We start from the raw sequence: 13991 nt of genomic DNA, 5'->3' as shown, positions 1-13991 counted from the left end.
GTTTTTGTTCTTTAGTTGTTTATCTTGTAATTGTTAACAGCTCTTGGTCTCGTGGCTCTGAATCAGTGGCGGAGCGGTTTGAGTGTCCGCTGTAGGGAAAGTGGAGCCCGGGCCGAGTGGCCACACTGCAGCTGGACAGAGGGACCGTTAGGAACGACCACACTGAACATGAACACGTCGAGAGACAAATAATGAGACACTGATTCAGACACATTCAAAAAGTTTGACTTATGTCATAATAACGACTTCCTGTCAAACTACAAACACAAATACATTATTCAACACTTATTTTGAATCATTTGTGGAAGTAATGGACTGAGTCTCACATCGTTGGTGCTCTTGAATCCGACCTGTCATCTCTCGTGTCGTCTCAAACATGAGAGAAAAAACTAAATGTTGATGTTGGACTTTGGGGAATTGATCCACTTCCCTGTGCTGTGTGATTTTGGGATCAGTTAAGATCCAGTTTCTCGTGACGGAGACGTTTTTGCAGTGTGGCAGCTGAATGTCTGAATCTGGCGGCCGACCTCGGCTGATGGGACGGTAGCGTTAATAACAAAGCACTAACACGCGCTTGTTAGGCGTCTGTATGGTTCGCTGTAAATAATCGTAACGATAGTGGAGTGGTTCTTTCTCTGGTGTGTTGGAGCTTTTCTTTTCTCGAATGTCTCCCTCTGTTATCGAGCTTTGCAATCATGGACGATGTCATTTTGTGTTTCTGTTGTTTTTGAAACAGACAAACTTTACGACAGAAGGGATCGGAGGAGACAGCGATCTGTCGGGAGCCTTTAAGATTTGACTTGTAGTTTCTGTTCTCGCCATCATCAAACTAACAGGGATTTGTGATGTTTTTCTTTTTGTTTGATGCCTTGAACTTTGTGGATCATGTGCCTTCCAGGTTGAAATGTTGTAATGACAATGCATCAATGAAGAACTTGAACTCTCTTTTTTTTATATACAGACACACAAACAGACGTCAGAAACCAACTATGCACCACTCGGGGGGGGGGGAAGCTCGTTCGCCCAGTGTACGTCTTTTATAATGACTCAACAAACCAGACCGATGATGTAGCAAAACCTCCTTTCTCCTCTCGTTTATTTAAAGAAAAGTGTGAAGAATATTTTGTGGCATTTTTTTTTCACCCAGTGTTAGACAATTGTTTTGCTTTTTTTTTGTGTAGTTTACTGGAATAATACAGCACTTTGCCAAAAACAAAAAAAAGGTTTAGGAATTTTAGGTTAACGTTTTATTTATCTACATATCTGTTCTCCTTTTTTTTGATGTATGAATGATGGATTCTCTGATGTCAGAAACAAAAAAAAGAATGCTAATTGAAGAGCGGGGTCATCTGTTTTTGAACTGTAATAGTTAACACATGTGATCTCTTATTAGCCCATAATAAATGTTTTCATACACAGCTCTCCTGTCTCTGATTCCTGTCAGATTCCTCTTTCACAGGGTTAATCAGCAGCACCTTTTATATTTTCGTGCATTTAAAATGAAACAATATTCACTAAAATAGTGACTCATTATCTGTCCAAATAATTGTAATGATTAATAATTTGTTTATGATTCAGGGCAAACACACACACACACACACACAGACACAGACACACATGATTTATGTAGACGACCAACATGCTCAATGGAATTAAGAAAACAATTTCAAAATTTAACTTTTGAGTATTATAAAGTCTTGTATATTGTCTTTATATAAACACAGCATATAAACAGCCAGTGGTTTTTTTTAGTGTCTTATTAAACTTAAATTATATTTTAATTAAATACAGTGGTCAGATGTTTTAGTGTATCTGAACTTTAAGTAGATTTAAGCTTTTCACTTTTACTCCTACACATATGATCAAATATCTGTATGTGACAATGTGTTTTCGGTGTCATCATCTTCAGAGGTCTTTATTATTTTCCTATCAAACACAATATACAGGACTGAGTAGACGGATGCACTCGACAAGTACTTTTACTTTTCAATTTATTTATTTAATCTTTATTTAATGAGTCACATTGAGATCAAGATCTCTTCTCCAACAGAAACATTCACCATCAGTAACAAACTAATAAACACGAGCAACAACAAAACAACACAGTCGAAAAGATTCATAAAAAACATGACAGAGTAAAGATTTAAAATCTCCAAGGGAAACACAAGACTGAAGTTTGTCAATGATTCTGTTCAGAACTGTAAATGGACCAGTTCTTTGATAGTGGTGCACGTGAGGAAGTGAAGAAGTAACTGGATCTGGTTCTGTATGAACTGGTTTTAACTGGGAGAAGAGATCTCAGGGGATTTGTAGGTTTTAACAAACAGCTTCATAGATGAATAACCTGAGGACAGTGTCTTCTGGTTTGTGATGAACTGGTTTTAACTGAGGAGACAGAATATCTCCACACACTCTCTTTTTAAAGATTTAATACTTTAAGTATATTTAAAGTCAAATACTAAGTTACTTATATCAAGTACAAAAGTTAATGTGGTACTTTTCCTCGATTACATCGTGTGTATTTATTTGACAGCTGACCCACGTGCTCCTTCTGTTTACATCCAGGAGTTTAGCACGCGGTGGCCGCTGCTCGCTGTCTCATTGGTCGGACGTCACGGAGGCCCCTCCCACAGGCGGGGCTCGGATGCGGAAGCTGTTCTGCTGCCGCGTAAAATAATCGGTAAAAGCGTCGTTCTGTAAAAACATCACGAAGACTTTTCGCTCCCGGTTGATTCCTGCGCTTCGGCCGCGCCGTCAAACTTCAACCGGAACAGACGGGACGCGTCGTTTCCGTGATAGAGCTCCCGGTGACTCGGTGCCCGTTAGAAGTGAACGTGAGGAGCAAAGCTCCGGTAGTTCTCCGTGTGACGCCGCTAACGAGCCGCTTCCCCGGGAACCTGCGGCACCGGCTCCGGTTCGACGCTCCGGTCTTTGGCGCTACTGGAAATCTCACGTCCAATTTAAACGTTTAGCGCGTTCCTGTGAACCGGGAACGCGCATGCGCAGTGGAGGACGCGGATATAAGGATTGGCGCCGGCGCCACAGCTGATGCGCTCATTCATTCTTCAGAGACGAGGTAAGAACAACACGTCGCGTCTGGTTCTCATGGTCCTGGTTCTCATGGTCCTGGTTCTGAGGATCCTGGTTCTGAGGATCCTGGTTCTCATGATCCTGGATCCTGGTTCTCTGCAGCTGAGCAAAAACTGCTGCAGTTTAAAACCTTTCTCTGCCATGTTCGATTCTCTGCTGTTTGTTTCTATGTGTTTGAGTCCTGAAGGAGAAAGGGATCCGAGTCCAGCTTCAGTTTAACTTCAGGTCATCTGTTTAAAGTATTTATACCCTGAGAGAAGTATCTATACTCTCAGTAAAGTATCTATACTCTCAGTAAAGTATCTATACTCTCAGTAACGTATCTAAACCCTCAGTAAAGTATCTATACTCTCAGTAAAGTATCTATACTCGCAGTAAAGTATATAAACCCTCAGTAAAGTATCTATACTCTCAGTAAAGTGTCTCCACTCTCAGTAAAGGACCCAGACTCGTGTTAGACTCGTTAACCCGGGTGAAGCAGCAGATCTCCCGGCTCATGGCTGGGTATTGTTGACCTAGTTAGCAGCTAAGTGACCGTAGCTCCTCCGCAGCTGGAGCCTCGTTTCAAACTCGTTAAAACTCGTTAAAGTTATATTTCTTTACTTTGCTGCTTCTCCACATTCGTGCCTCGGCTGGAGCTCCGTCTGACGGCGGCTCGCGTCGTGTTCCGCGGGGTTTGGAGCCACTTTCCCCCGCAGACCTGGAGGAGGTTTCGGGAGGAAGGGCTCAAATCCTCCCGCTTCTGCGTCGCTCAAATTGGCGCGTCTTTGAGTTTGATCCCCGGATAAAGCTCGTGTTTTCTGGGCCTGGACCCGTCGACCTGCCTCGGGAGCGGGACCAGACCTGTGGCTCGAGGCTCAGGTTCTCAAAGTCCGACTTTAACGAAGCTTTTCCGTGTTTTTTTTGTGTGAAATCGAGGCAGCGAGCAGCCCCCCTCCCTGTGAGCTGCGGCTACTAGCTCCCAGCACCAGACCTCTGCTGCTTCTCCCACCAACTCCCCACTAACTCGTCACTATCTCCGGGTGGACCAGTAGCTCAGCACCAGTATTCAGCCCTGACTTCCAGGGGGTCGTGTGTGGGGGTTCGGCTTCGTTAGTTGGTCGTTATCGTGTCTGTGGAGCCACTTTACACGAGCTAACACTGTTATCACAAGCTAACCTCAAGCTGGAAGCAGCTTCACACTGAGATTCTTCCTCCTGCTGGTTTCTCTGGTTCCCTTCAGGACTTCTGACTGGTTCCAGTCTTGATAACATCATGTGATGTGGTTCTGTGATGTTAGGGACTCTCGGACTCGAACATGAGACCATGGGGCCCAGTGGCTCCACGTCATGGAGCCACTGGGGACCTGGACTCAGTTCACTTTGTGCTTCTGTGACATTAAAGTCCAATGTCTCACTTGTGTCTCTTGTGTCTCTGCAGCAGAGGAACAGATCCATCGACACCATGTCCAGACGCAGGTGAGCAGCTGCTGCTAACACATGAAGGACATGTGGTCAGAGCCCCTTCATCACTCAGCTCCATCTTAGTGCTTGAATGACATCTCACACAGAATAGTTCATTTGTGCAGGAGATGGTTTTCAAATATTATTTAACCATTGAAACGTCAGAAAGGGAAAAGCCCTGAAGTGTCAGAAAGTCATTAAAACATTAAATGCACTACAGTTTGTGATTTGTGACGTCTCCACACAAATGAAATCACCTGTTAAAGAAAATGTGTTTTTGAATTTCAGTGGTCGCATCACACTTCAAGCCAGAGATTCGAACGCACCCGAGCCGACCGTCCGAGCGCCACTGAAGAAGAGGAAATCCGAGGTGGGTCTTGTTCACTCTCAGGTTCTGTTTCCTGTTGTTAAATCAAACGCTGACTCACATGTGTTTCTTATTCCTCCTCCAGCCGTCCAAGAAGAAACTACAACCTGCTGCTAAGAAACAAAGCTATGAAATCCAGGTCAGTGTGTCACCAGTGTAACACCAGTGTTATTAACTGATGAGGAGCAGAGCCCAGGATGTTAATGGTTTATTACCAGTTTGTTCCTCCTCCCTCCCAGTGGCAGCTTCTTAAACAATATTAATGTGTTTTAATAACTTTAATTTTGTATATTAATACCTTGTGGTCATCTCAGTGTAGTGTCCTATAATGCAGGCGTCCATTTTGTTTCTCTGATTTATAAACAGCATGTCTGACATTTGGCTTCTTATTTGTGTTTGGCCCTTTTGTCTCCTGTGCTGCTTCTCTTTATTGTTTAAGATGCATTAACTTCATTATAGTTTCGTTATGAACATTTACAGAGTTTGAATCTGAAGGTTAAACTTCAGGCAGCTTTATCTACAACCATGCAGTACCTCGTTTTCACACCAAGGTGTCGCCCTTCAGCTAGAATGGCAGTTGAACCCTTTCCAGTTAAAGCATTTTATTATTATTATTCACTTTTTAATAAACTGTTCCAAGCCTCTGATCTTGAGTAAAATCTGAATGTGCAGCCTAATTAAAAATTTTAATTATACAGTTTAATGTCTGCTGCTGATTCCAGTCTAGGTTGTGTGGGGGGGGGGGGGGTGCTGACTGTCTGAGCCACTCATGTTTATTCTTTGTCGTCTTTATAGAAATGTTGGTCAGAGGACGGTGCGAGTCCGTGCGTGCTCATCGAAACCCCCCACAAAGAGCTGGAGCCTTCGGACCCGTCCAGCTTCAAACAATACATATTCAAGAACCTCTTCATCAAGGCCTCCCCCATTCCCCGCCTCAGGTAAGCACGTGTTTTACACCTCAGCGCGGCGGCCTCCCTCCTCGCCTCCTGCTGAGACGCTCGGCCTTTTGTTGCCGAGCTGTTGACTCCACCCGACTCTGTGTTCACAGCTCAAAGCCCCCGTCTCGTTCACTGAGCTCAGAGTTCAAACTGATCCAGTCTCATCTCCAGGGTTAAGATGTTGAATTAATCCAGAGGAGAAGTTTCATCAGAGCAACAATATAACTACAGGCAGCGAAGAATAACCTAATAAACGACACCACGTGATCGGGAGGTCGCGTCTTAAAAATCCTAAAACTGCTGCAGCTAAGAAAAGTGAAAGCATCATTGTATAGAAGAGTCGTCTTTACTGATCCCACAGGGGAACGTGGGTTTAAGTAAACTCTTCCTTGTTAGAATGGCAGTTTAGTGTTGGAGAGGTCAGATGTGTCTGTGCTGCTCTGGCTCTCCGACTGAGTCTCACTGGTGAAGACTCTGACGCTGCTTCTCTCCTCCAGTTGGGCCAGTTCAGATGACGTGTGGATCAAGATGCTCAACAAGGAGCTGAAGTACGTCCACGACAAAGGTTACCTGCAGCGGCATCCCAAGCTGCAGCCCAACATGAGGGCCATCCTGCTGGACTGGCTGCTCGAGGTGAGAGGACTGGCCACAGTTCCTTAGTTTCGGGTTGATTCCCCCGTCCTGTTGAGTAACGAGCTGTTTTCTCCGTGTGCAGGTGAGTGAGGTTTACAGCCTGCACCGTCAGACGGCCTCCCTCGCTCAGGACTTCTTCGACCGCTTCATGCTGACGCAGGAGAACGTCAACAAAGACTACCTGCAGCTCATCGGCATCACGGCGCTCTTCATCGCCTCCAAGATCGAGGTGAGCCCCCCCCATCCCTTCAGGCCCCTATCCTCTGCTCTGTATTTTTACGTCTGCAAACTTCAGTTTAAATGACCAAACGTTTCATTTTATTTGATTTTCATACTTCAGTCTTTCACCAGATGTTCTGACTTCTCTTCTGAGCTTCACAAATAAAACCTTGTGGACTTTTTAAAAATCTACATTAACACAAACAAAGAATTTTACAAATAAATGACATCCCTCGTCTTCGTAGAACGAGGATAAAGAAATGCACCCAGACGAATGTAGATCAGAACATGTGGATATTTGTGTAGTTGTGGATAATATTGAGTATCGCTGTCCACAGACCAACAAGCAGCAAATACAAATCTGTAAAAAATATCAAAAGCATAATTTTTAAAATCAACTTTTCTCCTCAGGAAATTTACCCGCCTAAAATCTACGAGTTTGCCTACGTCACAGACGGCGCCTGCGACATGTGGGACATCCAGCGCACAGAGCTTCACATACTGAAGGTACCACAACACAAACTCTGACCTTTTAAGGTGAAGGACAGACGTGTCCTGTGGCTCCGTCTCTTCCAGTGTGTTAACGTTGTCGTCCTGCAGGCGTTGGACTGGAACCTCTGTCCGGAGACGCCCATCTCCTGGCTGAAGCTGTACGCTCAGGTTGAAGCCCAGAAAGACGACGAGAACTTCCTGGTGCCGCAGTTCTCACAGGAAACGTACATCCAGATCACACAGGTACGTGACCACTGCTCCTCACACGGCTGCTTCAGGGGGAATTTAAGACACTTTTCTCTTTTTTAAATTCTTCACTCGCTGCACAGACAATAAGACAAAGATCTGAGGTGTTTTAAAAGTAATAACGTAGTTCTTCTTCCTGTCGCAGCTGTTGGATCTGTGTATGATGGACATCAACTCGCTGGACTACGGCTACAGCGTCATCGCTGCCTCCGCCTTCTGCCACTTCTCCACCTTTGACGTCGTCCATCAAGTCTCAGGTGGGTTTGATTGTCTCGCCTGCTGTTTGACCACGTGTCTCTTATACTTTAGATGTTTCTGTTTATCAGATGCTGCATCAATATGTTCAAACATTTTTATTACACATTTAAACCACTGATGCTGCTTCACTTCTACGTCACGGTACATTTCTGCTAAAGCACAAATCTTTAAATCAAAATAAGACTTGAATCACAATCGCTTCATCTCCGAACTCACAACTCAACAAAATGGACGCCAAAACGGTGCCAGTGCACCCTGGTGGCCAACTGTGGGAAGCGCTCGATCTGATATGCAGCCGTTTGAGTTTAGCAAAAAGTAAACATTCACTGATTTCATTGAAATCATCTCTGAGTTGTTGAGGAACCGTTTGACACTCGAGTAGAACGACCACATTTCCCCCCTTTTGTCGTAAAGCTCACTCGTAGTTTGAGGTGAGATCTTGAATCCTCTGTGTTTTCCACCAGGTCTGACGTGGGAGAGCGTGGCGCCCTGCGTCCGGTGGATGTCTCCGTTCATGGACACGCTGCGATCTGAAGCCACGCCCCAGCTCAAGAACTTCCCCAGAGTCAAAGCCGACGACCGACACAACATCCAGACGCACGTGTCCTATCTGGATCTGCTGGTGAGCGACGCCGTCAAACTGGTTCACGTCCACAGCGACCACACGTGGTTTCACACCAGAGTAGAGCCGAGGGAACTCGACTGTTTGAGCTACAGAGGAACATCCACTCGTTCTGTGTTGTGTTCTAAAGCAGCTGATTGTTACACAACTGCTTCAAATTGTGTCTTGAAGAATCATTTCACAATAATGTTAGTTTCTTAACACAAGACTTGATACACAAATCATTAACTCTAATTATTCCTCTTCACACCGAAGGCGCTGTGATCCCCTCGTGGATCTTGCAGCATGAAATGAAATGAAAAACACAAATGCAACCAAATATATATAGAAGTTGTCTTATGTCAGAGTTCAACTACGCTAGTGTTACAAGTTATTTCTTAGTTTTTGCTCCAAGTTAATATTCTACAAACGTGTCACATTAGAAAAGAACTTGTGACGTGAACTTGTTCTTTTATACACAAAGAGTTAAATAATCATGTTTGATTCTAAGATGATGAAATGCTTATTTTTCTTTTGGTTGGAATAAAGACGACTTCTTCTCCTCCTCCTCCTCCTCCTCCTCCTCCTCCTCCTCCTCCTCGTCTGACATTGACTTTTATTTTCACCTCCGTCCTGCAGAGAAAAGCTCAGGAGCGTCGGGTGGACGCCCCCGACTGTCAGATGTCGCCCGTCGCTGTCAGCGCGCTCCTGACTCCGCCCAGCAGCACGGAGAAACCGACCAATCCCTGAGCAGGATGGAACACGACCAGCGGTTAACACTACCTCTCCGCGGCTTCACCTGAAGCGGACGGCGGCCTCTCGGACGACGGCGGCTCCTCGTCACACGGAAAAAGATTTTAGGAAAAGATGAACTTCATGTAGCAAGTTTTGATTTTATTTTCTTAACGCTAAGTTCAGATTTAAGCTCCTGTCCGTCTCTGTAGTCTCAGTTTTATAAAACTAAAACTACAGAGGTCGTCAGGATTTTAAGTTCTTAGACAGACATTTTAATTTAAAAAAAAGAAAGTGGTGATTGAGTCTGAACCTTTTGAACAGTTCGAGTTGTTGAGACAAAAGTTTCGTCTCCGACTCCACTGAGGAATTAATTTTTTTCCATAAACCCTCGAGGTTGGAGAGGACGTTTCCTACCGATCGGGGGTTTTGGGAGTTTTACTGTTTTCTGTTGAAACAAATGATTTCACACGGTGCTTCAGTCAGATTCTCAGGAAAATCCATGACATTCCGCTCTGAACTGGCGGGGGGGGGGGGGGAATCTGTTTATTCTCTCCACATCAAATTAGTGAAAACTCAGATTTCCACCCGATGCCACAGAGGAACAGTGATATTTTACAAAGTGTGTTTTGAAGCTGAGCCATAAGAATAATCAGAGGTTTGATTTGTTGGATGTCCTGAAACCTGCGGACGTTTAAAAAGCATCGGACCCGTTGACGTGGCTCAGTCCGTATTAATTCTTACCGTTGCAACCTGGTTGCACATTTTTGTTACATTCCTGTGAAACTTGACAACTGTGCAAAGTTTTTGCTTTTTAAGTGCTTGTATTTATTGAAAAGCCTTAGTATGTAAGTAAAGTGTTCATATGTATAAAAAATCAGCAATGAATGAAGTGTGGATCGCTGCCAAAGGCAAACGCTATTTATGATTTTTGCTGTGACTGTTGAATTACAGTTTAAATACAGATAAGTGTTGTACAGCAGCTGTCACTTCTTAGTGCCTTTTTAAAATAACATGAGCTGTGTGATATAAGCTGAACAAACCTGTGACTCAACTTCTACAGCTGCATCGACACAGAACTCAACCACGTCGACTGCACGCTTCACTTGTCTTTTTGTAAATAGAGAAACTCAGAAATATGTAATTTTCTTTTCTATTGTGATGTTTTAAATAAAAGTGAAATGAAGAGTTTGGTCCGTCTCATTCTGCGTTAAACACTAAAGATAGAATCTGACTTAAAACCCTGTTTATCTTCATTTAGAAAGAGAAATGCAGATTATTGATTATAACTTATTTATCTGAGAAAGAATTTTGGATAAATGAATCTACAACCTTCAAATATCACAATCTTTACCATAAGAAATTTAACTCTGGATTTATCATTATAATTATTGTTATTATTATGATTCTTCTAAATGTACAAATTCTGATTATATATTCCAAATATATGAAAATACACAAATGTAAATAAATACTTAAATATAGATGAAGTATTAATTAGGTAAACTGGATCCGCTCAGACTGAACTACAGTGACCTCTGGTGGCAGTGAGTCCGCACTGCAGTCTCCTGAGTGGTGATGATCTATCACTGATCATCAAATATAAAACAAAATGATTAAACCATAACACAATTAGGATGAAAAGTAGATGTGAAAGGTTGAAGATCAATCAACAGATGAAACATGTTAAAGATCAGATCAAATAATGAAAGAATTAAAACAGTAATTAAATCTGTGAAAACAGTTTAAAGGTTCAGTGACCCACTCATGACGCCACCTTGAGGAGCTGTACTGTCACTGCGTCCAGCTCATCTGCCTCCAGGTGTGAACCGAACAGGAAACACACACTGGTTCGGTTCCCTTCGTCCATCGTGTTGCATCATCTTCAACGGCGAGCGTTCGGCGAGGCTGCGGCGCCGACTCACTCGGCTGAGTTATCATCGCCGGGTCGGCCGTGTGAAAGGGGATGATGGGTAATGACGGGGTGAATCACAGGGTTTGGTGTGAGAGCAGAGGGCTGGAACACACACACACTCACACACACACACACACACACTCACACACACACTCACACACACACACACTCACACACACCTTTATTTTCATGCATTGTATAATTTCCCCTCAGGCAAACACACACATAAGCACATATTCACAAAGGCAATTACTTCCATGCTCATGAAGCACACGCACACATTGTTAAATATAATACACACATGCACACGCACACATTGTTAAATATAATACACACACACGTGCACACGACTGTTGGTCCTTGTTTTCAGTTTTTTTTTTTCCCATAAAAACATCGAAGCTTCTGAAATTTTAAAATGATTTTCATTTAGACGTCACATTAGAAAGAATCAAAAAGTTTTTTCAGTTCACACACACTGCGGAGGAGGAGGAGGAGGAGGAGGAAGAGGAGGAGGAGAGGACGGCCACCGACGGAAAGAAAACCAAACTTTACCGGGTGTGAGACAAAGCATATATATGTCTATATATATATATATATATATATATATATATGCTCTAACCAGTCCCTATCTTCCTCGTGCTGGATTGTAAATGCATCACATGATCACTAACCACAGAACGAAGTGTGTGATGAAGTGTTTTGTGGGATCTGACCCAGAGGGAAGGTCCAAGAAGACTGAGGAGACTCCAGGTGCAGTGATCGAGGAACCAGCACAGGTGGGAACACCTGACCTCCTCCTGTAACTGACCTCCTCCTGTAACACCTGACCTCCTCCTGTAACTGACCTCCTCCTGTAACACCTGACCTCCTCCTGTAACCCCTGACCTCCTCCTGTAACTGACCTCCTCCTGTAACACCTGACCTCCTGTAACACCTGACCTCCTCCTGTAACACCTGACCTCCTCCTGTAACTGACCTCCTCCTGTAACACCTGACCTCCTCCTGTAACACCTGACCTCCTCCTGTAACTGACCTCCTCCTGTAACACCTGACCTCCTGTAACACCTGACCTCCTCCTGTAACACCTGACCTCCACCTGTAACTGACCTCCACCTGTAACACCTGACCTCCTCCTGTAACACCTGACCTCCTCCTGTAACTGACCTCCACCTGTAACACCTGACCTCCTCCTGTAACTGACCTCCACCTGTAACACCTGACCTCCTCCTGTAACACCTGACCTCCTCCTGTAACACCTGACCTCCTCCTGTAACTGACCTCCTCCTGTAACACCTGACCTCCTCCTGTAACACCTGACCTCCTCCTGTAACACCTGACCTCCTCCTGTAACTGACCTCCTCCTGTAACACCTGACCTCCTGTAACACATGACCTCCTCCTGTAACACCTGACCTCCACCTGTAACTGACCTCCTCCTGTAACTGACCTCCACCTGTAACTGACCTCCACCTGTAACTGACCTCACCTGTAACACCTGACCTCCTCCTGTAACACCTGACCTCCTCCTGTAACTGACCTCCACCTGTAACTGACCTCCACCTGTAACTGACCTCACCTGTAACACCTGACCTCCTCCTGTAACACCTGACCTCCTCCTGTAACACCTGACCTCCTCCTGTAACACCTGACCTCCTCCTGTAACACCTGACCTCCTCCTGTAACACCTGACCTCCTCCTGTAACTGACCTCCTCCTGTAACACCTGACCTCCTGTAACACCTGACCTCCTCCTGTAACACCTGACCTCCACCTGTAACTGACCTCCTCCTGTAACTGACCTCCACCTGTAACTGACCTCCACCTGTAACTGACCTCACCTGTAACACCTGACCTCCTCCTGTAACACCTGACCTCCTCCTGTAACTGACCTCCACCTGTAACTGACCTCCACCTGTAACACCTGACCTCCTCCTGTAACACCTGACCTCCTCCTGTAACTGACCTCCACCTGTAACACCTGACCTCCTCCTGTAACACCTGACCTCCTCCTGTAACTGACCTCCACCTGTAACACCTGACCTCCTCCTGTAACACCTGACCTCCTCCTGTAACTGACCTCCACCTGTAACTGACCTCCACCTGTAACACCTGACCTCCTCCTGTAACTGACCTCCACCTGTAACTGACCTCACCTGTAACTGACCTCCACCTGTAACTGACCTCCACCTGTAACACCTGACCTCCACCTGTAACACCTGACCTCCTCCTGTAACTGACCTCCACCTGTAACTGACCTCACCTGTAACTGACCTCCTCCTGTAACTGACCTCCACCTGTAACACCTGACCTCCTCCTGTAACTGACCTCCTCCTGTAACACCTGACCTCCTCCTGTAACTGACCTCACCTGTAACTGACCTCCTCCTGTAACACCTGACCTCCTCCTGTAACTGACCTCCTCCTGTAACACATGACCTCCTCCTGTAACTGACCTCCTCCTGTAACTGCCCTCCACCTGTAACTGACCTCCTCCTGTAACTGACCTCCACCTGTAACTGACCTCCACCTGTAACTGACCTCCACCTGTAACTGACCTCCACCTGTAACTGACCTCCTCCTGTAACTGACCTCCACCTGTAACTGACCTCCTCCTGTAACTGACCTCCACCTGTAACTGACCTCCACCTGTAACTGACCTCCACCTGTAACTGACCTCCACCTGTAACTGACCTCACCTGTAACTGACCTCCACCTGTAACTGACCTCCTCCTGTAACTGACCTCCACCTGTAACTGACCTCCTCCTGTAACTGACCTCCACCTGTAACTGACCTCCTCCTGTAACTGACCTCCACCTGTAACTGACCTCCACCTGTAACTGACCTCCACCTGTAACTGACCTCCACCTGTAACTGACCTCACCTGTAACTGACCTCCACCTGTAACTGACCTCCTCCTGTAACTGACCTCCACCTGTAACTGACCTCCTCCTGTAACTGACCTCCACCTGTAACTGACCTCCTCCTGTAACTGACCTCCACCTGTAACTGACCTCCACCTGTAACTGACCTCCACCTGTAACTGACCTCCACCTGTAACTG

The 13991-nt window shown here is 45.3% G+C and overlaps 1 protein-coding gene across 2 annotated transcripts; it reads left to right on the top strand.

Moving 5' to 3' along the window:
• The first annotated feature begins 2684 nt into the window (after window positions 1-2684).
• Window positions 2685-10206, top strand: ccne2 (cyclin E2). 2 transcript variants are annotated; one of them, XM_034610238.1, is made up of 12 exons: window positions 2685-3076; window positions 4510-4547; window positions 4821-4902; window positions 4985-5038; window positions 5695-5837; window positions 6335-6470; window positions 6553-6699; window positions 7101-7196; window positions 7290-7424; window positions 7573-7684; window positions 8150-8307; window positions 8926-10206. In XM_034610238.1, exons 2-12 carry the CDS (start codon window positions 4534-4536, stop codon window positions 9034-9036), a joined length of 1188 nt encoding a protein of 395 aa, XP_034466129.1. In that variant the 5' UTR covers window positions 2685-3076; window positions 4510-4533; the 3' UTR covers window positions 9037-10206. The 2 variants fall into 2 exon arrangements, with proteins under 2 accessions (XP_034466129.1, XP_034466130.1); XM_034610239.1 differs by lacking the exon at window positions 2685-3076 and adding an exon at window positions 3580-3960.
• The last annotated feature ends 3785 nt before the right edge of the window (window positions 10207-13991 follow it).

Source organism: Hippoglossus hippoglossus, chromosome 16 (assembly GCF_009819705.1).
Source record: "Hippoglossus hippoglossus isolate fHipHip1 chromosome 16, fHipHip1.pri, whole genome shotgun sequence".
Classification (NCBI taxonomy): Eukaryota; Metazoa; Chordata; class Actinopteri; order Pleuronectiformes; family Pleuronectidae; genus Hippoglossus; species Hippoglossus hippoglossus.
This window is presented reverse-complemented; position numbering and strand designations above follow the sequence as displayed.